The sequence below is a fragment of the Myotis yumanensis genome, unplaced genomic scaffold (genome assembly GCF_028538775.1).
Source record: "Myotis yumanensis isolate MYYU_CA2020_CCGP unplaced genomic scaffold, mMyoYum1.0.hap1 SCAF_12, whole genome shotgun sequence".
In the NCBI taxonomy this organism is placed as follows: Eukaryota; Metazoa; Chordata; class Mammalia; order Chiroptera; family Vespertilionidae; genus Myotis; species Myotis yumanensis.
This window is the reverse complement of record NW_027223763.1, coordinates 15,040,695-15,063,042: the sequence shown is the minus strand read 5'-3', so window position 1 is coordinate 15,063,042 and position 22,348 is coordinate 15,040,695. Positions and strand designations below refer to the sequence as shown.

The 22,348-nt window shown below is 35.9% G+C and overlaps 1 protein-coding gene and 1 non-coding gene across 5 annotated transcripts in view; both read right to left on the bottom strand.

Annotated features, from left to right (window-relative positions):
• Positions 1-22,348, bottom strand: part of CNTRL (centriolin) — a 79,503-nt gene that overhangs the window by 47,817 nt on the left and 9,338 nt on the right. For 3 of the 4 annotated variants that reach the window (XM_070430820.1, XM_070430821.1, XM_070430822.1), the window contains exons 4-11: positions 20,877-21,007; positions 19,256-19,397; positions 17,428-17,614; positions 13,753-13,946; positions 6,486-6,605; positions 5,171-5,399; positions 3,452-3,561; positions 954-1,148 (exon numbers count right to left, since the gene is read on the bottom strand). In XM_070430820.1, the coding sequence (XP_070286921.1) occupies positions 954-1,148; positions 3,452-3,561; positions 5,171-5,399; positions 6,486-6,605; positions 13,753-13,946; positions 17,428-17,614; positions 19,256-19,397; positions 20,877-21,007 (1,308 nt within the window). Of the gene's footprint in view, positions 1-953; positions 1,149-3,451; positions 3,562-5,170; positions 5,400-6,485; positions 6,606-8,530; positions 8,588-13,752; positions 13,947-17,427; positions 17,615-19,255; positions 19,398-20,876; positions 21,008-22,348 lie in introns of all 4 variants that reach the window. The other variant, XM_070430819.1, reaches the window with a different exon arrangement.
• Positions 20,585-20,688, bottom strand: LOC139021392 (U6 spliceosomal RNA). Its single transcript, XR_011473496.1, has one exon. It is a non-coding gene; the product is annotated as a U6 spliceosomal RNA (small nuclear RNA).

Here is a 22,348-nt window from a genome sequence, read left to right as displayed (position 1 = left end):
TTAAAATAATCAACTTTCGGTTTCAATTTTAATACTAAGTCTTAGGCTTTTGTTAGAAAAGACCTAAATCTATGGTGATAAGGTCACCTTTTGTCAAAATTAGCTGGTCTGCAAAAAATATCTATGATATCGTACAAAAATATTTAAAGGAATAATTAAAAACTTGTCAAATACTTAAAGCAATTATAGTGCATTGTCCTTGCCATGTTAAATTCTATGATTTCTCTTGATCCAGAGATCTTGACGTTTTTTAAAAGCACCCTTTATTCAAAGTATATCATTAAAACATGCAGAAAATATTTTCACTTCTATTGTATAAATATTGGCTAAAATATAAGCCATTAGTAAGACTTCTCAGGGTAGAGACAGAAAGAGACAAGAACCTAGCTCCATCATCTAGCCACCTGACCACTTCTGGCCACATTTTAGGAATACATACTCTAAGAAATGTTTCCTTTTTAAGGACAAAACAAAATAAATTAAACAATAAATAGCTTTAGTGGAATATTTACATAAAAAAATTAAAGAAGAGGTAGAAAAAGGACTCTAAACCCACTTCCGTTCTTCTATCTCACCACCTAGCTCTTAAGAAAGAAAAACAATAAGGCAAAGAGAGAGAAAGGATAAGAGGTTTAGAGAGCACCTTGGAGCAGGTAAAAGCTACCTTCTTCAAACCCTAGGTTGTTGTGTTTTAAACACACATACATATTTTTATATATAAGTATATGTATATATATACATACATACACATATGTATATATACAACACATATATTATATATACACATATATAAATATATATATATTACTCAAATTTGTACATCAAGCTAAAAAAAGAATTTCAGAAAAGATTCTGTGGCTAAAAATGATGAGACATAATAATGAGACATAATATGTAGATAAAATTTTATTCTAGTCCCCATAGAATAAGCCAAAATCTCTTCATTTACTTACATGTTTTGGATCTTCAAAATCCAAGCTATCTATGGCTATATGAAGGTCTTTAATCTCCTTCTGCTTTTTAGCAATTTCTTGCCTTTGCTTCTCCAACTGCATTTCTAGATCCAGAGCTTCGTGGCGTAATTTATTTAGAAGTTGTATCCTACCACTCAACTGCTTGAAAAGAAGGTCTTTCTCTGCTTCTGAAACCTAATCCCCCACACCAGAACACACAATTAACAGAGGATAGCAACACTGATTTACAAATTTAAAGAAAACAACTTTTACAATTTAAAGGCATTCTATGCTCTATCAGTTCTTTAAACAACAGTAAAATGTAGGAGTTATCTAGGCATTTGTATCTTACACTTTTATGCTCCGTATATATAGAAAATCTTATTTTATAAAAGTTTATGAAAACTAATAAAGTTTTATAAAATAAGTAGGTAAAAATGAAGTTGTCACTCTAGTATAAGCAACTTGTAAAGTATTAATAAACATATTAATAGTAGCTGACTTTATACAGTACTTACATTGTACTTACCCTTGTTATTAGCATGTGAAGCAAATTAATAGTATCATGAAAAATTTAGATTTATACTCATTTAAAATAACTACTTTTACCAAGCACATTGTTTAAAAATTATGTCCATTATTTACATCTATCAATCTAGCTATATAAAACTTTAGCCAGTACTATTATAAAACATTCTTATTTATTAAAATCATTCTTGTTAGCTCCCACTTTCTTTTTTCTTTTTTGTTTTTAATACTCATCGGAGGATATTTTTTCCATTGATTTTTAGAAAAGCGGAAGAGGGCAGGGGATGGGGAGAAGGGGGAGGAGAGAGAGAGAGGCAGGGGGAAACATTGACGTGAGAGACACATCAATTGGTTGCCTCCCACACATACCCTGACTGGGGCCAGGGATTTAACCTGCAACCCAGGTATGTGCTCTTGACCAGAAATTGAACTGGAGACCATTTGGCATAGAGTGGGGAGGAGTGAAGCTCCAACCACTGAGCGGCGCTGGTCAGGGCCATCTCCCATTTTCAATCCATCTTTAAGATCTATCAATCAGTTCTACTGCCAGATTTTACCTAGAAGCAGTTTGCTTTCTCTCCATGCTCACCATTTCCTTCCTAGTCCAAGCCATTATCAACTCTTGCCTATCTAAATAGCCTAACAGTTGCACACAACTCCATTCTTTCCATCTCTCACTTCACTCTTGCAGTAGCCAGAATGCTCTTATAAAAATACAAATAGGATCAGTCACTCTACTACCTAAAGTCCTTCAAAGGTTTCCCATTATAATCAGAACAAAATTCAAACCCCTTAAAATGGCCTATGAAGCCTGGCATGGTCTTTAACCTCATCTTCCACTATACTCTCCCTCACTCTGTAGAGCAAGCATGTCAAACTCATCTACGAGGCATGCAGCCTGCCGGCCATGAGTTTGACATGCTTGTTGTAGAGGAATCTTTAGTTTGAAGGTCTTTGCACACACTGTCACCTCTGCCTGAAATACCTGTCTCCTAACTCTGCCTTGCAGGCTTTCTCTCATCCTTTGGGTCTCAGCCTAAATATCACCTCTTCAGAGAGGCCTTTGGGGTCCCCACAATTTAAATTATATCCTTTTTATTGTCTCTTCTAATTTTCTATTTTTTTCCTACAACACTTATATTGTTTAACTATACATTTCTCTTTTACTTTTTTTCACTTGCTTATTACCTATTTCTTGTCTATGAGGAAGGGACACATATCTGTTTTGTTCATTTACTCAGGGCCCATTCAGCAACTGCTATACAGTAAGTTTCCAATGAACTTGAATCAATTTGGACTTTACATTCTTGTTTTACCTATTATAGTAATGAATGCAATTACCATCAAAATTCTGAAATACTGATTTTTAAAAGCTGCAAATACCTAAAACCTTTTACACACTTAAAAACTAAAATGTCAAATACTTCCTTTTTTGAATTTTCTCCCTATGCAATTACACCATGAGTTTGAACTGCTTACTTCTTCATGACCTATTTTGTAATTCCTGAGAGTGTATCACTTCCATCTTTTTGTACCCCATACTTTATATAATTTACATTTCTGCTGCTTGCTTGATAATGGTCATAGTGTAGTAGAAATGTCTTCTGGCTCTTAATATAGATCCCAGGATCTTAAAGGTAAGAAGTGCTTAATTAAATTAGGAGATATATCAGGAAGCAACTTCCCTGGTAATATAGGTGCTTTTATAGTAAGAGCAGACCAAATACATCTTTTTCCATAAATCATAAGTAATTTATTTCTACAACTTTATAAAATGCTAACAGAATGTCATCATTATTGAAAGAAAAATGTAATTGAAAATGCTAATATCATATCTGACTCTGAAATCTGTTATTCCACAATTAATTAGGCAGCACTAATTTAAGAATTGTTTTACAGGGTTATGAAGATATACAATACAGTTCATTTTTTACGTTTTCTCTTAGCATTGCTGCTTTGCTTTTACATACTTTTTTAAGCTGTATAGCTTCTTCCAATTGTTTAAATTCTTCAGTAGCTCTTAAAATTTGTTGTTCTGCCTTTTCTATTTCATCATGCAGTTCCAACAGTCGAGTTTGTGCTGCAAATTTAAAACCATGCACACAGACACACACAAGAAAAATCTTAAATTTTCAAAGTTCTACCAGATTTTTTAAATTCACAATAACCTCCTTCCCCCAGTTAAAATTATAGAATATATTAAACTATATATCACAGGAATAAAAGAAGTAATTTCCTATGATGGTTTTCCTCACCATTAATCTTTGGAATCGTTTTATGATATGCTATATAACTATAATTGATCCTTTAATTTGTAAAATTCTTTTTTTAAAATATATTGATTTTTTTTACAGAGAGGAAGGAAGAGGGATAGAGAGTTAGAAACATCGATTCAGCTGCCTCCCGCACACCCCCCACTGGAGATGTGCCCACAACCAAGGTATATGCCCTTGACCGGAATCAAACCTGGGACCCGTCAGTCCACAAGCCAAAGCTCTATCCACTGAGCCAAACCGGTTAGGGTAATTTGTAAAATTCTTAACATAAAAGGGGCTTTATTGGATAATTCAAACATTAAAGAACTCTTGAGAGAATAGGATTTTATTAGTAAATATGCACTTACACATCTAAGTTATAATTAGGCTCAAGCTATTTTTAAAAACCTGTGTTAGAGCGACTCAATATCAATAAATTCACTGCTGAAGAGTCTTACTCAGCTAAAGTGATCTCAAATCAATTACCTTCTACCTCACATTTCCAACTTCTTTCCCTTCCTCTCCCTGACTCTTATAAAACAATGAGTCCCTTAAAGCTAGTCTGCACAAATGTTTGACTTACTTTTGCTTTCCCCTCTGGAGCCTGGCATATAGTATATATCTAGACATGGACTACTCAGTCTCTTTACTTCCCTCTCCAAGTCAACCTCTACTGGCCCTCCATATTTTCCATTTAGCTACCACCAAGGGAAGATGATCTGATTGGTGAAAGCCCCATAATGGGCCATGGTTACTAGTGGGATGCATGAACTCAGGTCTGCTTTCTCCTTCTTTCATATCCATGCAGCTGAGTGGGTAAGTGGACTCAAAGTTTGTCATTGTCAAGGTCTCTAAGTGCCCCGTTGGATTAATTACTTCTTTGTGACTTGCCAGGAGGTGGTAAGATCCCTTGAATTAGATGTTTTGGGGTTATGGGGGGGGAGGGCGGGCGGGGTGGGAGAGAAGTTTGAGGAGGTGGAATGTGGGACAGGTTGGGAAGAGTCAAAGGCCAGCCTCAGGCTCAAGCCTAAGGAGACTGCACTGACCCAGCTTATCCAAAGCACTGCTTTAGGTTTTGACTACATGCATAGTAAAAAGTGGTACTTCACTTGCTTCAAGTATTACTAATTAGGCTTTTGAATGTATAGCTCCAATAGTGAGAAGGATCTGTTGGCAGGAGCAGATTTAAGCATTCTTGTACCCCTGGATATATTCCCATCAAATTACTCTCAAAAACCTCATTTTCTACCATAATAGAAATTTTTTAAAAATCTGCTCAATAAATCACTACTTTTGTTTTAAACTTTTGATGTAAACAACAATTTAATAAATGCCTTCAGCATGTTAAGTAAAAGAATATACTAGTAAAACACAATTTGCCTACACATTCAACGTTTTTATATTTTTAAAGAATTTAAAATAACTTTTTAAAACCTGCACTTATTTTTCTTTCTTTGTCTTCCAGCTGTATGTCTAGTGGCATATGGGCTCTCAAGTTCTTCTGCTCATTTATAGGTTGTTCGCTTTCATCTGGCTCCATCTTCTTGATCTTTATTGGCTGGGCTTTATCAATAATGTAACTTTCTCTGGCAAACATATTTCTCTTGTATCTGGATTTGCCAATATAAGGGCTTTCGTCTGGGGCTTTATCAATTTCAACATACTAAAAGCAAAATAAATTAACAGATATACGGTTTAATAAGTAACTTATAAGCAGTCAAGTGACATTATTCATTTTATTAGTGTAACATCATATCATGGAACTGCCTAAATTATAATCCTACATGCCTAGAAGTTAAAAAATATATATCATTATTCTACTCTTTTTTTAAAAATATTTTTTTTATTGATTTCAGAGAGGAAGGGAGAGGGAGACAGATATAGAAACATCACTGATGAAAGATCATCGATTGGCTGCCCTCTATTGGAGATAGAGCCTGCAACCCAGGCATGTGCCATGACAGGGTATCGAACCTTGACCTCCTGGTTCATAGGTCAATACTCAACCACTGAGCCGTGCCAGCCAGGCCATTCTTTTATTCTTAACCAAAAAAGAACTAGAGCAAAAACTGTTCTCCAAGGATATCTCCTCCTATTTCTGAAAAGTAAGCTTGGATTGATAAAAGAACTACCTACAATTATGTGATTTTTAGCAGTGCTCTTTCAAATCAGAAATCTAGGTATTTTATCTTGGTTTCTTGGCTGATATATAAGTAAAATCTCAGTTTAATAAATTTTAATAATTGCATTTTTAACTAATAAGATGTTGGTTGGAATCACTGGGTCTCAGAAGTTAAGCCGCTTTTTTCTTTTGCAATAACATTTATGGCATTTGTATAAATAACGGTTGACTAATACTGACTGGACCAGTGATTATGGAACAATGTATAGTGATGACTATTCCATGATTGCCCAGCAGGCAGTGCACTTTTTCTGGAAGTTTAGGTTTAAGGGAGATGATCAGCCACACTCTTGAGTGAGGTAATTGAGGGTTGGAAAGCTGCTTTGGGCTATGAATACAGCTATAGGTAAAGATCCTTCTGGGCTTTTTACCTCTTTTGGATACTGCTCTACTTACTGAGCCAAATAATTCTCAGATTCAACCAAAATATACTCTGCTGATGCCCTCATAATAAGAAAATAGAGTGATTATTGATAAACTCCCTTGAAAGTCTCTACCACCTGCCCTCCTCTGCCCCACTATATGCTGGCTTTAAATTTGGATTACTAAAAGATTAAAACAACTCACCTCTGATGGATAATAATTTAGTGGCTCAAATTTGGCATCAATTTTATAAAAAGCCAATTCCTGTTCCAGCTCATACTGTTTCTGACATGCTCGCGTTAGTTCCATGGTCTTCTGTTTTAGCTATTGGCCCAATTTGATATGAGACAACATATAGTGTCAGTAAGTTAGTATAAAGATATAAAGGTACAATGGTTCTAATCATAATTAGTATATTGTTTTAAACCCCACAGCAAATAGCACAACATTCAGAGTATCTTATCATAATTCTAAAGTATTATAAATAATGAAATACAAAAGTATCACTTAATAAGAGACCTTTGAAGTTTATATGCTATTACAGGATACAATGAATGAAGATTTTAAAAATCATTTAAATTTTCTTTATCCAAACATGAAAATACCTCTGTATCAATAATTTTTAAGTAACTAGTCTACTAAGTACTTGCTTCCTGATTTCCCAATAATTAGAACTAATTTAACTCACTCTATGATTTTAATGATAGCTTCAAATCATGCAAGGAAATGTTACTTAACATCAATTATAAAGGAATCAGGAGGAGGAATAAGAAGGATGAAAATAAGAGTTTGGTTTTAAGTGCTGTACTGTTATTGCTGTAGTATTTTTGCTAATGGCATTTCAGTTTTAAGTATTCAGAATATTATTTTTTGTAGCAGAGGTTAAGGAATGTGAATTAAGATCAACCAGATTCAAATATGTCACATTAAATTTTTAATAAAGTAATTCTACTATAAATACAACTTTTTAGTTATTCTTAGAAATTTTTGGAGCTAGAATTTAAAAAATGATCCAACCTAATTCTCTGAATTTGTAAATTAAAAAATTGGGTCCCAGATTGGTGAACTGGCTTGTCAAAGTCACACATTAGATTAGTGGCAGAAGCTAAATAGTCTATTAACTATCAGTCCAGTCCCCTTTCTATTACGCCAATCCTTTGAGTTCATTTCAAAGGTCCACTAAGTGATGTTCACCTTTTTCTTTTTTTTTTTTTTTGGCCACGGTTTGATAGTAGATACCAGACCAAAAAACATGCAGAAAAAATCTATTAATATAAAACTGCAAGCTCAAGAGAATGAAAAATAAACAAACATAAACATTTTACAAGGCCCAGGGAATCAAAGTCGTGCATGATTTAGCTTACAGTCACCTCCTGATTATCCATCAAAGGAAAGTAATGCTAAGCTGGATAAGAGGTAATCTTGATCGAGTGTCTCTGTGTGCCAGACACTGTGCTAAGCATAATACCTGTGCTTTCTCACTGAATCTTCACAAGTACCTTAAGTGACGATAAAAGCTACACAGAGAGGTTAAATATCTTGCCCAGTTGCACAGCGTGTTGTAGGAGAGGCAGAGTTCAATTCTAAGTCTCCTGGTTTCAAACCTAACACTGTCTATTTACTATACTATCTCCGATGTCCTGCTGCAGGGTTTCTAGCACATTACCCACATTGATGCTTTCAGTGAATGCTCATAAGTCCCCAAGTTTCAAGAAAGCAACTCACAATCAACAGTATCAACTAATCTTGGGCTTCTGTCCTAAAGATCACTGGCAACAGGGACAAACAAAGGCAAATATGACTAGAACCATGGAGAATGCATGGACTGGTCTCTGCAGGCAAATAATAATAAATACTCTATGCATCTTAAAACACCTTTGTGTCTTTTATAGCATTAGGTTTAGCATACAGTAAACATTCAATAAATGCCCATTGAGGAAATGCATAAACGAGAGCAAATTAGGAGTCAAAGGACCTGGGAAGTAGGCTAGTTATAGCATTAGCTGTGGATAATCAAGAGCTGACTGAAGCTAACATTTTTACCAATAGGAAAAACAATACAAATTCTTTCCCCCAACATTCAAAGTCACTCTCCTATACATACATCCATTAAAAAAAATACATACACAAGCACATTTCTTGGACAGGCAAGCCAGTTTCAAAACTTAAAATGTACACAAGCATATTAATATAAGTTATCATGCAAACCATGAAAAACATAGTGTACAATTCAGTCCTGAAGGAGCTACCTTTAAGGAAGAATAAAGAATCAGCAGAAAAGTGTCTGCAAAAAACCAAGACAAAGGCTAAAAGGAGAAAGAAGCAAATAGAAACCATCACCTGGAGAAATCTAGAGAGTGAGGCTGTAATAATGTAATTTGCTCTTTACTGACAACTTACCTAAAAAAGATAGTTATTAGCACTTGCATTGTTCTTAAATGTACATATTTTATTATCATTCTACAAGTTACAGATTTACCACCTTTCATTACTTAGCTGGATTCATTTCAAATTATTTTCACATTCATTACCTCATTAAGTCCTCACAACTCTGAGAGACTGGCAGGACACGTAAGTCACCCTCATTTTAAAAATGAGGAAACTAAAGAACAGGAGTTAAGTAACTTTCGAAAAGACAAAGAGCAGTATTAATGTTAAAGATAAAGTTAATATTTGCTGGTAGCAGGAGAGGGGGACTACTATAGTTAAAGGGCCACCAGAAGTTTTACTTCAATGTTACTACATTTCTTTTATAGGTTGACCTATTACATGAAGAATTACTTTATGAAACTAGAAAACATTATAAAACTGTAGACGGTATTAGCACCAGATATTCTACATAAGAGAATAGAAAATGTTCAAATGCAGGCTCAAATGAAACCCAGAATTAAAAAATAAAATAGAACAGTCCTTTGGAATAATAAAAGAACAAGCAAATCAATATAAAAGTGAAAAAAACTTAAAGAATACAAAATAGCTAATAAATACATATTTAATACTGAATTCTCCAACAACTAAACAAATGTGAAATTAAAGCAAGAAGATTCCATTTTTTTCCTATTTTCAAGTTCTAAATAATGTAGTGATTTAGACTAAGGAATTACCAATATGAATGCATGAGATATATAAATATTAACACATATATGTAAAGATTTTCTATGTAGTGTTGTTTCTAATAATAATAAAATGGAAACTAAATATTCATCAATAATAGCAGGATACATAAATTAAGGAGGATCCATATAATGGAACACAATACAGACTTTGAAAAGAATAAGAAAGATTTATGGGTATTATATATTATGTGTATGTGCACAGGTATGTGTGTATTATTTTTAAACTTGAAGAGCTGTCCATGATATACTGTTTTGTAAAAAATAAGGTGCAGAATTAACATATAGTAAGATTTTTTAACTCACAAAAATAATCAAAGATACATATATTTAATTACATATACATTGTGTAATTACATGTATATTGTACAAGCATAGAAAACAAAAAAAGATATACATTAACATCCAGGCAATGGGGTAGAAGAAGAGACCTTCACTTTCTACTGTATACATTTATGTTGTCAGAATTTGTTAGAATAAACATATTAACTTTGTATACAAATGTATTTTTAAATGGTTAATAACAAAAATAACATGACATGAAGAAGAGCACAGTCTATTTTCTAAAATAGTTATAGAAAAACAAAACAGCAGAAACCATTGAAAATTTACAAAACATTTATTCATAGCACAAACATATCAACAACATATAAACAAATATAAGAGAAAACTAGACAACTATAATAACCCATAGTTTGGAGGTAGCGCAAAGTCATAAAGTACATTTTGCCAAGGTTTTCAATGGGCCGACTAATATGCACCAGGGAGTCAGCATATAGAAATTATAAGATTTTTTAATCTTAATAAAAGATTAATATCCTATATTACAAAAAAGATGGATAACTCTGGGAAAATGTTTAAATGCTCACAAATGTCAAGTGATACCACAGGAAGTGCAGGGGTTTTTGTGTGGTTTTCTTTTTGTATTTTAAATAGAAATGTTAAGTGATGGCATAAAGAGTTCACTACTAAAATAAAAATAATTGTCACATAAGTTTCCAATGATTAAAATGTTCAACACAATCTACTTTATTATGGAATGGAGAGCAACAGATGTATTTACAATGTAAAACCATTGATAATCACCAAATTGTTATCATCATATATAATATGCCTTCAGAATACAGCTGACATATTTGAAAACTTACTTTCAAATAAGAGGCATATGAAGGAACCCACATATGCTCTGAATATTTGACTAAGAGAGCTGGGGAAGCTGCCCTTGCATCATGTCCCCTGGTGTAAGTAACCTTTTTTCTCAGGCAGAGAAGAGCTCAAGGAGGCAGTTAAGTATCTGGATTTCATAAAACTATTTCCCTTGCTACAGAGAGGAGGGAACACTATTTTTCTTATTAAAAATTTAAGTGCTTAAGCAGAATTTTTGTCTACAATTAAGTCAGAATGCCAATGTTAAAAGGGAAATGCAAAAAAAAGATTTGTATCTAAGATTTCGTAGATATATAAGAAGTATAATTCTCTAAGTTCAGAAAACTTAGATCTATGCATAGATCAAAAAAAGAACAGTCCAAAGAAAAAAAAGAAAGTACCAATAGCTATCTTTTCCTTCAAGGACAAGTAGCAGCCTAATAATTTTACAGAGTCTGATTCTCTGAGTTAAAAAAGTCTTTTAATTCCGAAACCGGTTTGGCTCAGTGGATAGAGCGTCGGCCTGCGGACTGAAAGGTCCCAGGTTCGATTCCGGTCGAGGGCATGTACCTGGGTTGCAGGCACCTCCCCAGTGGGAGATGTGCGGGAGGCAGCTGATCAATGTTTCTAACTCTATCTCTCTCCCTTCCTCTCTGTAAAAAAATCAATAAAATATATATTTTTTTTAAAAAAGCCTTTTAAGATCATTTAGCCCATCTCTCTAACATTTTTATCTTTTCCCCAAACCCTGAGCATATGCATGTTTCAGTGACAGCAAATATATTCCAGTGTTATCACATTTATCTCAGGACAGCTATTAGCAATTTCTTCTTTATTACTAAATAAAAAAATTGTTTTCGTGTATTTTCTATTCGCTACTTCTTAATTTTACCTTAGTCAACAAGTCTAAGTCCCTCTTCCTTGAAATGGTCCTTTAACTATCTGAAGGCAATCATCATAGCTCGCTGGGTCACCTCTTCTCCAACTGGGACACTTCTGGTTGCTTTGGCCATTCCTCGTAAGACACGGTCTCACGACCTTTAAAGCCTCTAGGTCAGGTACCTTCTGATCATACACTCTCTATTCTGTTTAAATCCCTTTTAAAATGTATTTTCTTTCTATTTCAATCATAAAGCCAAATTTTATAAAACTTAAACATTACAGATATGCATAAATGGCAATTAGAAAGTCTATAATTCCACTCCTCAGAAATAAATACTGTCAAAAATTCTACCATTTTTCCCTACACATACTGATACTATTATATACTATCTTTATATATAGGATCATCCTTGATATACTATTTTATAGCATGCTTTTTTTCAATAGCAATATGTTTTAGACATCCTTCCATATCAGGACATACAGCTCTACCTCATTTTAATATTTAACAAGATTATTCTACCACACAGATATCCAGAGAGACAATTTAGTTATTATTCATAGTTTGCTAATATAAACAATATTCCAGGGAATGTCCTTGTATATATATATATGTATATGCATATTTATATACAATATCTTTACAACATATTCTTGCTACCATTTCTACAGAACATCTTATTGGAAATATAGATTATATAATGTTATAACAATTATATAATAACTAGAGGCCCAATGCACAAAAATTTGTGCACTTGGGGGGGAGGGGGGGTCTCTCAGCCCGGCCTGTGCCCTCTTGCAGTCTGGGACCCCTCAGGGGATGACCACCTGCTGGCTTAGGCCCGCTCCCCGGGGGATTGGGCCTAAGATGGCAATCAGACATCCTTCTGGCAGCCAGGCAGCACTCGGGGGATGTCCACTTGCCAGCGGGGAGCAGGCCTAAACTGCAGTCAGACATCCTTAGCACTGCTGAGGAGGCAGGAGAGGCTCCCACCACCACTGCTGTACTGGTAGCCATCAGCCTGGCTTGTGGCTGAGCAGAGCTCCTCCCATGTGAGAGCGCCCTGACTACCAGAGGGCAGCTCCTACATTGAGCATCTGCCCCCTGGTGGTCAGTGTGTGTCATAGTGACCAGTCATTCCCAGTCCTTCTGCTGTTAGGGTCAGTTTGCATATTACCCTTTTACTATATAAGATAGAGGCCTAGTGCACGGGTGGGGGCTGGCTGGTTTGCCCTGAAGAGTGTCCCAGATCAGGGTGGGGGTCCCGCTTGGGTGCCTGGCCAGCCTGGATGAGGGGATGATGGCTGTTTGCAGCTGGTCACACCCCCCCTTCAGGGTGGGGGTCCCCACTGGGGTGCCTGGCCAGTCTGGGTGAGGGGCTGAGGGCCGTTTTCAGGCTGGTGGGTGACTGAAGCTCCCTACCTCTCCTTTTTTCCTTTTTTCTTTTTTTTACTCTGGGACTTATTTACCTTCTATGGCTGTCACGGGAGCTGAGAGCCGGCTTTAGCTCTGAGGCTCGGCTCCAGCTCTGAGACCTCGGCTGCTGAAAGCAGGTATCTGGGCTTTGTTTAGCTTCTATAATTGAAACACTGTTGCAACTCCAGCTCTGAGGCCTGGCTGGCTGAAAGCAGGTTTCTGGGGATTATTTAGCTTCTATAATTGCAACATAGTTGCTTAGAGTGCAGCTCAGAGCTGACGGCGGCAGGCGGGGAACCTTGGCTTCCTCCATCACTGGAGCAAGCAAGCCTCCTGTTCGCTTCAGCTGCTTGGCTGCCGGCCACCATCTTGGTTGGCAGTTAATTTGCATATCACCCTGATTAGCCAATGGGAAGCGTGTCAGAGGTACTGTTAATTACCATGTTTGTCTATTATTAGATAGGATAAATAAATATTATGATATATAAACACTTACATATAATAGTTCCAATATATAGGACTTAGGTATGTCCATTTAAATTTGGATAATTTTGCCAAATTGCCTTCTGAAAGTTTTTGCCAGTGTACAGTCTCACCAACAATGTTGTTGTTAAAAAATATACACATCTATGGGCAGTCTGACCAGCTCCTCAGAGTGAGAGGCTTCATTTCCCTCCTTTGTTCTAGGTACTGCACTTCACATAGTGCAGTTGAAGATAGCATTCATCTTTTGGGCAGCCATATCATACAGTACCCAGTCAAATACAACTTGTAAAATCTTTTGCACATATTTCTGTTAAACCACATCTTCTCCATTCTGTGGTCAGGAAGTTGTGTTTTTAAACCCAAGAACAAAAAATTCTCTATTTCAAGAGAACATAAATAATCAAAGCAATGTAAAATATGAACTTACCAATTCATTTTTTGTGTTTAGGTTACTCTCTAGCTCCTCACAGCTCTGTTTTTGTAACATGGCCTCCTCTTTTAATGATTTGTTCAATTTATCTTGATTTTTAATTTCCTCCAAGAACTTTGTTTGTTTGCTCTTCAGCTCTTCAGTTTCCATTATCTTCTTTTCTAGGTCTTTTTCCAATCTTTCTATTTCTTCTGCCAATATAAATTTAATAGTTTATTGAACATTATATTTGCTAGTCGAAGAAAGGTAAGAATATTACTTAACTAAAAGCAAAAGAACTCTTAGAATAGTGTAAATATAATTCTACTTTTAAAATTATTCACTATGAGCCCTGGCTGGTGTGGTGGCAGGTTTGATTTCCAGTCAGGGCACATACTGGGCTGCAGGTTTGATCCTTGGTTAGGCGCATATGGGAGTCAGGTGCATACGGGAGGCAACAGATCAATGTCTGTCTCTCTCTCTCTCTCTCTCTCTCTCTCTCCATTCCTCTCTCTAAAAATCCATTTTAAAACATTATTCACTATGAATAACTTTGTTTTTTGGGGGGAAGACTATCTTGAACTAGAGTGATTTAATTAAGAGGTAAGAAGTCATCAATTGGATAACAATTTTAAAGATAACATTTTTCTTCCAAGTATTTGATTCAATTAGTGTATTGATGAATGAGGTTTTTTCCCGTTCTCTTATAAAAAATATGCAATTTCTATTTTATATTAGTAATTACACACTAAAGGATGCTGCAAGCATGTTTACAAAGTACTATGCTATCTTAAAATCCTTCAAAGACTGCTCCCCATTATGCTCAGCATAGGATCCAAAAAGCCTACAAGAAGAATGACAAGGCTCTTCCATGATTTGCTCCCAAACTCCTTCTCCAGCCTCACTTGCAAGTACACCTCACTGCAGCCTTTCTGAAATGATTCTAATTTTTCAAATTTGTAATTCCTCTTCTCACCTGCAGGCTTTTACTAGTACCTTCCACTTGGAACTGTCTTCTTCTATCTACAACTAGCCTATTTTGCATCCTCCATGTCTTAGTTTTAGAAATATTTTGAAAAGTCTCCCTAACTCTCCCTTCGCCCCAGGTTAGATGCTTCTCAGGAATGCTCTCAGACCACCCTGCATCTCTGTTATGCCCTTCATTACACAGGGAATTGTACAATGTGATCAAATAGTCTGGCTATCTGCCTTCCCCACTAAAGCTTTGTGAAAGCAGAAACTGCACCTATCTGGCTCACCAGTGAATTCCAAGAGCTCAGCACATTAAAGGCTCTTAATTAATATTCCAAGTCATAAATGAATCGTAATTTAAACATTTTCCCCAAGACTATATTTATATGATGACTTTCCTTTGCATTATTTATATTCTTTTTTTATTATTTATATTTTTAATGATTCTAAAACATAAATTTCAGGGTAATAAATGTGGAGTTAGGAGGAATCCCACACTAGTACAAATTTATCTTTCTCAAGTTTTGTTTCAAACCATATGAAAACATTTTTTTACACTATATTTTTATTGATTTCAGAGAGGAAGGGAGAGGGAGAGAGAGATAGAAATACCAATGATGAGAGAGAATTATCAATTGGCTGTCTCCTGCACATTTCCCACTGGGGATCAAGCCTGTAACCCCGGCATGTGCCCTGACCAGGAATCTTGGTTCATAGACTGATGCTCAACCATTGAGCCACACCAGTGGGTGAAACCTTCATTTTTATTTTTATTTTTATTTTTTTTTAAATATATTTTATTGATTTTTTACAGAGAGGAAGGGAGAGGAATAGAGAGTTAGAAACATCGATGAGAGAGGAACATCGATCAGCTGCCTCCTGCACATCCCCCACGAGGGATGTGCCCGCAACCCAGGTACATGCCCTTGACCGGAATCGAACCTGGGACCTCTCAGTCCGCAGGCCGACGCTCTATCCACTGAGCCAAACCGGTTTCGGCGAAACCTTCATTTTTATAAGTCAAAGTAGACATCAATTTCAAATGGCTGAATACACAAGCTCATTTCCTAACATTCTAAAATGGATATTTCATACCTTCCTCTTTCTTTACAAACCACCCCCCCCATATTCCTTCTATTTTCTTTCTCAGTTGATGACCTCATATTTCATGACAGAACAGACCCCACCAGTGAAAACTTCCTCATTTTCCCACCATTAAAGCAACAAAACTTCCCACACTTGCACACATCTTCTCTCCCTTCTGATGGAGAAAGTGTCCGTTCCTCTTTTATTAAAAGACTTTCTTTTTTTTTCTCTGATCTCATCTCCATGTTTTCTCAAGGATCAAAAGAACTGAGCCATGATTTCTCTCTCCACTCTTGTTTCTTTAATTACTAATTTTGAGGTTTACAGTATTGGCTTCTGCTCACTTCCTGGTCTAGAAGCTATTGGTGAAACTTTTTAAACTTTTAACTTTTTAAACTCATTTATTAGCCATGAGGAGAGGAAATTTCAAATCTTAACCCAAATGTCTTCTTCCCATTCACTCTTCCATCTATAATCTAGCATTTGTCCTAACCACGCCTTAACTTCTCTTGTCAAGATCATCCTATGTTGCCAATCTAAGGCACTTCTCTGTGCTTTTACTTCTTCCTGTATCAGCAACATTCAACATAGCTGGCCACTTCCTCTCTTGAAACCTTCCTCTATGGGCTTTTGCAACCCACTATTTCTTGGTTTTCTCCTACCTTGCTGACCTCTCTAAGTTTCCTTAGCTGGCTCTCCTTCTTGCTCATCCCAACACCTGCCTGAGTGAGCTCATTGATTTTGGTGGAACTAAATTATTTTTATGCTGATGACTCCTAAATTTTTATCTCTAGTACTTATCTCTTTGAACTCCAGACTCACATTTCTAATTCTTCTTGTCTGTCTCACATTTAAATTCAGCATTCCAAGCTCCCATTTTTATATATAACATCACCATCCAAGCACTTACTCAAGCCAAATGTTTGGGAATTTCCAATCCATTAGAAAGTGCTGCTGAACCTCCAAAACTGATCCATCGATACCATACCCACCACCTAAATACAACTCATCAACAACATTTCTAGCCTAGATTTCTCCAATAGCCTTCTCATATGTCCCTATAGCTCTATTTTGCTCTGCTCCAAATCATTCTCCATACTGTATAAAAAATAATCTTAATATATAATAAACTTGCTCATGACAATTAAAAACTGTCAATGGCTTTCTTCTGCACCTGAAGTCAAATCTAAACCCTAAGGACCTGTGCTATCTCACCCCACCCCATCTCTCCAAACTTTTTCATGAGCTATCCCTCCAGTCATACTGATCTTCTTTCAGTTCCCTAACTCAACAAGGTCTATCCAACCTCAAAGTATAAGCCATTCCTCAGAGAGCCATTTCTTTACACCACTTTCCCCAAAAACAGGATCTCCTCTGCTACTTTATCAGTGTTTACTTATCTTTTGTCCATCTTCTCCACTAAAATGCAAGTTGCACAAAAGCCAGTACTATATGCCTTGCTCACCATTGTGTCCTGGGTACCAGATTCAGTGCCTGGCTCAATGACTATTTGTTAAATTAATTGATTTATGGTGCAAATTTTAACAGCATTATAAAGTTCATAATATATTTTTCTGGATAAGTTCTAAATTATCTACTCTCCCACCCCCCCAAAAAATTTTAAAGTTACTTTACCTAAACTGAATCTCTCAAAAGCTTCCTGTCTGTTCTGAGTGGTTACTGGCTGACCTTCCAAACTTTCCAGTGAACGGAGGTGAAAAATGGTAAACTGGAGATAATGAGGAAGGGTCACAACTGGATTTTCAACTAGGATCAGAGAAGTTAAATCTTGAAGTGGTTTCAACCTGCTTACATCTTGAAGCTGAAATGATATATATAAAATTATTGGTATAATTTAAAAATCATAAACATACCTAACAGAAGTAATCCTGTATGATAAAAGTCTAATATGCAAATCGACCAAATGGCGGAACGACCAGTCACTATGACACGCACTGACCACCAGGAGATAGACGCTCAACGCAGGAGCTGCCCTTTGGTGGTCAGTGCGCTCCCACAGGGGGAGCACGGCTCAGCCAGAAGCCAGGCTCACGGCTGGTGAGCACAGCAGTAGTGGCGGGAGCCTCTCCTGCCTCTGCGGCAGCACTAAGGATGTCCGACTGATGGACCTAAGTCATTAGTCGGACATCCCCCGAGGGCTCCCGGACTGTAAGAGGGACCCCCCTTCCCGAGTGCACGACTTTCATGCACTGGGCCTCTAGTGTCAAATATAAAGTGGGATAAGAAAGTGATACAAAATTAGAAATAATTGTAAGTATTTATTGAAAGATTTTCCTGTTAACATCAGCTGATGTTTAGTACTACCTAAGGATCAACTATTTGAGGAATATTTGTGGCAAACTTTGGATTCATGGCTCTCTTGTCTCATCAGCCCATAAGCCCTAAGAGTTCCAAGGTTATGCTATGTAACACGGCATGGGGCTTGGGGCTCTGAGGCTCTTGGGTTGTCACCTTATCAGATATTTATAAAGATGAAATAAGAAAGCATAGACAGTGTTAACTGCACAGCATTAAACAAGTGTTGTTTATTATTGCTGGCTTCCACTAACAAAGGTTTAAGGAATACAACCTTAGAGTTACTATTTTAAAGTATTTTCACATCTATCATTTCATCTGAGCTTATAAACACTCCTGTAAAGGAGGCAGGGTAGAAATTGTTTTCTCCAAGTAAACAGTGAGTTTTTGAGAGATGAAGGAATTCTCCAAAGTCATAGAAGGCAAGTCTAGACACATATTAGAAGTCACATTTTTTATTTTCTATTTTAAGACTGATGTTCTTTAAATTACAACAGATTGTTCCAATTTTAATACAGACTTAAATATATTAAAATATATTAATGTTTTTACTTAGTGATGTTTATTGAACATCTAACTGTATATCAAATAAAATCATAAATAACACTCAACAGAAAAATATACATCATTATCAGATTATGTGAACCATGATAAAATCACTATATTATAAAAAGCTAGTAATTAACCTCCTAAAACTATTATCGAGGTTAATTCATACATTTGAAAAAAAGAAATCTGTTCCAGGCATTCAGTGGCCTGAATCCTGGTACAAGGTGTGTGACTTTAAGTAAGAGACTTATCTTCTCTGAGACTTTACTTTAAAATGGGAATAAAACTATAGTACCCATCTCAGAGTATTTTGTAAAAATAATCCCTGCACTCTCTCCTTAACAACAGTGTTCTCAGTCTCAAATAAAATGAAGTATGTGAAAATGTTAAGAGGTCAACTCTCAGTTACCATGGAACCATGTAAAACCAGAACTGCTTATATTTAATTACCTGAGAATCCAGGGTTATGTCTGAATTAAATGTTTCATCAAAAGACCATTGACCTTCAGAGACCCCATTTTTTAAAACTTAAATTTTAATCATTTTTTCAACAAGCCCAAAAAATGGAAAAACATTCTTGCTTCTTTGAATAACTTACCGATGATATCTTGTTGCCTTTCAGATTGAGGACTCGCAAAGATTTTAACTTCCTCCCTAACCATGCTGGAATATGTTCAATTTCATTTCCTGCAAGGTTTAGCTTTTGCAGATTACACATATTTTCTATGCCTTCAATTTTGCTGGAAACCAAAGGGTAAAGTCAAACTAAGTAAGTACCATAATAGAGTTCTTTCTACTGTATTTTTAGAATTAACAGCCTTTGTTTTATGTGGGATTACTTTTCATAATTATAATTTATCAATCCTTTTCATAAGTGAGAACCCAAAAAAGCAGCTAAAAATAAATCTACCACAACAACAGTTTTGGTAAGCTCTTCATGACTGTTGCCAGGAATCCTACTTGTCTTACTATCAAACTTTATGATCCCACAGAAAAGAAGAGCCTGTCTGTGGCATTCTTACCGGCCACTGTAAAGAGTACTAGCAGTGGGAAAGCTGGAAAACTCAACAGCACACAGGGCTATGCGTTACAGCCCTGCACAAGAGAAGATATCCTTATTACCTTAAATCATTACCAAAAGATTACCTATGCAAGCAGAATAGGCCTGCTGTTTTGAGCTTGTGGACTCCCCAGAATAATACTGTATTTAGAAACATAAATATTTTAGTGAAAATATTTAATAAAACATTTATCACCATAGTGATGAATTATCACTGATGAAATATTTTCCCAAGTTAATTCCAATTTAATTGTCAATTTCATTACTTGGTCAAGAGGAAAGTATACTGGGCAAATATTTCCAAGCTTTTTTATTTTCATATTAATTTTATTGAAATTATTTTTATTGAGATTATTTTTATACAAACTTTACATTAAGGATTTGATCCATTAACCAGTTATTTTCCCATTTATTTTTGTCACATTAGAACTTCTGCCACTGTTAGTTTTTTGGTCATTATATATACCAAGTCTAATGTAGGGAAAGTATACAGATGCAAAAACATTTGCATCATTTTGTATATAACAAGTTTTTATGTGCAGTTTTAGCCAGTCAACTTTATTATATTTCTACCTTACAGTAATACATATTATGAAATGGAAACAAGATTGGGAGTATATTTCTTATATCAATAAGCAAAGAACATCAGGATAAACACACAGGATGAAAACGAGTTGAAATATCCTTAGCATCAAAATGAGAGAGTTAAAACATACTGCTTCATGTCAACTTTCTTAATAGGCAATGAATCAAAAGACTACCTGGGAAAACTTCCTGTCAAAAATGGAATTAAGATAAAATTTGGTACTCAAAAAACTTATCTCCTTCTTTGATAACACTCTATAGGTATTATTCCGTACATTTTTTTGTTTTTTTTAACGCTTCACGAATTTGCGTGTCATCCTTGCGCAGCGGCCATGCTAATCTCTGTATCGTTCCAATTTTAGTATATGTGATGCCGAAGCGAGCACTATTCTGTACTTTAGTAATGCCAAAACATGAAGGCAATTACCATTTGTGAAGGGCCAGATTATCAATGAATAAAGGATCAAAGTGCCTGCTATTTCAAAGATTTCTTTCAGTAATATGGGCAGCATTAATCTACCTCTTTAACAAAGACAATGACCCTGCAATGCTACCTAAAGAAGTACCTACTTACCAGATCTTGTTATATGATAAGTTGAGTTCACGTAATTTTAACAGCTTATCCAACTTTTCAATCTTCTCTATTAGATTATGGCTGAGATTCAGTACTTCAAGTTTAACACATTTTTCCAAATTTTCGATATACTAATTGAAAACAAATGAATAAATATTTTATACAACAGAAGCCCTGACATAAGCACAACATATAAATACATGTATCAGAGGCTATTTTGATCAGTCATAAGAGAATAATAAACCCTTACTGCTGTCCTGGACAAGGCCTTGGAGGGGCTCTCCTGACCAGGAGTAGCAGCTCTCCTCAAGCCCACAAACTCTCCAAGTGGAAAACACTACCTATATACTAAGAAGTGCAAGACTATCCAACAAGATTTCCCCACCTCAACTTAACTTTTTCCTCCATCTTAACTTTTTCACGCTTCTCCCTCCCTCCTCTCCTTTCTTGAAAGTTCAAGGGACTTAGGCTCTTGCGTAACCTTACCCATCTCCTCTCCCCATACGCTTGCATCTTCAATCTCTCTCTCTCCTGGATCTTGCCCTCAAGTTTAAAAGCAGTCACTATTTAACAGATATTCATTACATACTTATTACATACCAGATGTGGCACCAGGCAATGGATATACCAGTAAACTAGACAACTGCCTGGCTGCAGAAGCCTATGTTCAATATACTCAACCTCTTCTATATAATACAGATCAGCTCAGACTGAACTTGTTTTCCTATCAAGCATCATCTTATCTCTCATTTGCCACCATGTTCTCACAAGAACTATGTACATTTGCTTATTCTGCCTTCCATTCACTCTTATTCTATTGGTAAGGCAATGTATCTTCTGCCCTTACTAGGTATTCAAACAGTTCTCTCCAAGATCATTCATCCCTTACACAAATATTTATGAATATTATTTGCCAGGAGCTGTTCAGGTACTGGAAATATGGTGATGAATTAGAAAAACAAGGTTATTATTTTCATTCACAGAGAAAGCCAATAAACAAGTAAAAAATAAAATTTTCAGAGAGTGAAGTATCCTAACAAGAAAATAAAGATAACATGATGTGACAGAATACAAGGCACTAAGAGGACAGGGTTTTTCTTTTGTATTTGTTGTTGGCACATAATGGGTACTAAAATATTTGTTGACTGAAATAAGCGAGAGTGACTGCGGAGAAGGTGGCTAATTGTGATTGGGTGGTGAGAGAAGGCTCACTGAGGAAATACACTGAGTTGAGACTTTAATAACAAGAAGCTAGGTGTGTGAACAGATGGAGGCAGAGAAAAAAGATGTAAAAGCCCTGAAAAAATGAACTTGGTAGATTTGAGAAGTAGAAGGAAGGGCTTTTTAATTGCTAAATCCAAGTGACTTCTAAATTTTCACCCTATTTGACTGTCCTGTGACATTTCATATCATCCTTTCCTGCCTTCAGTTCTCACCTGTTTGGCCTCTCCCCTGCTCTATGGTTCTCCTTC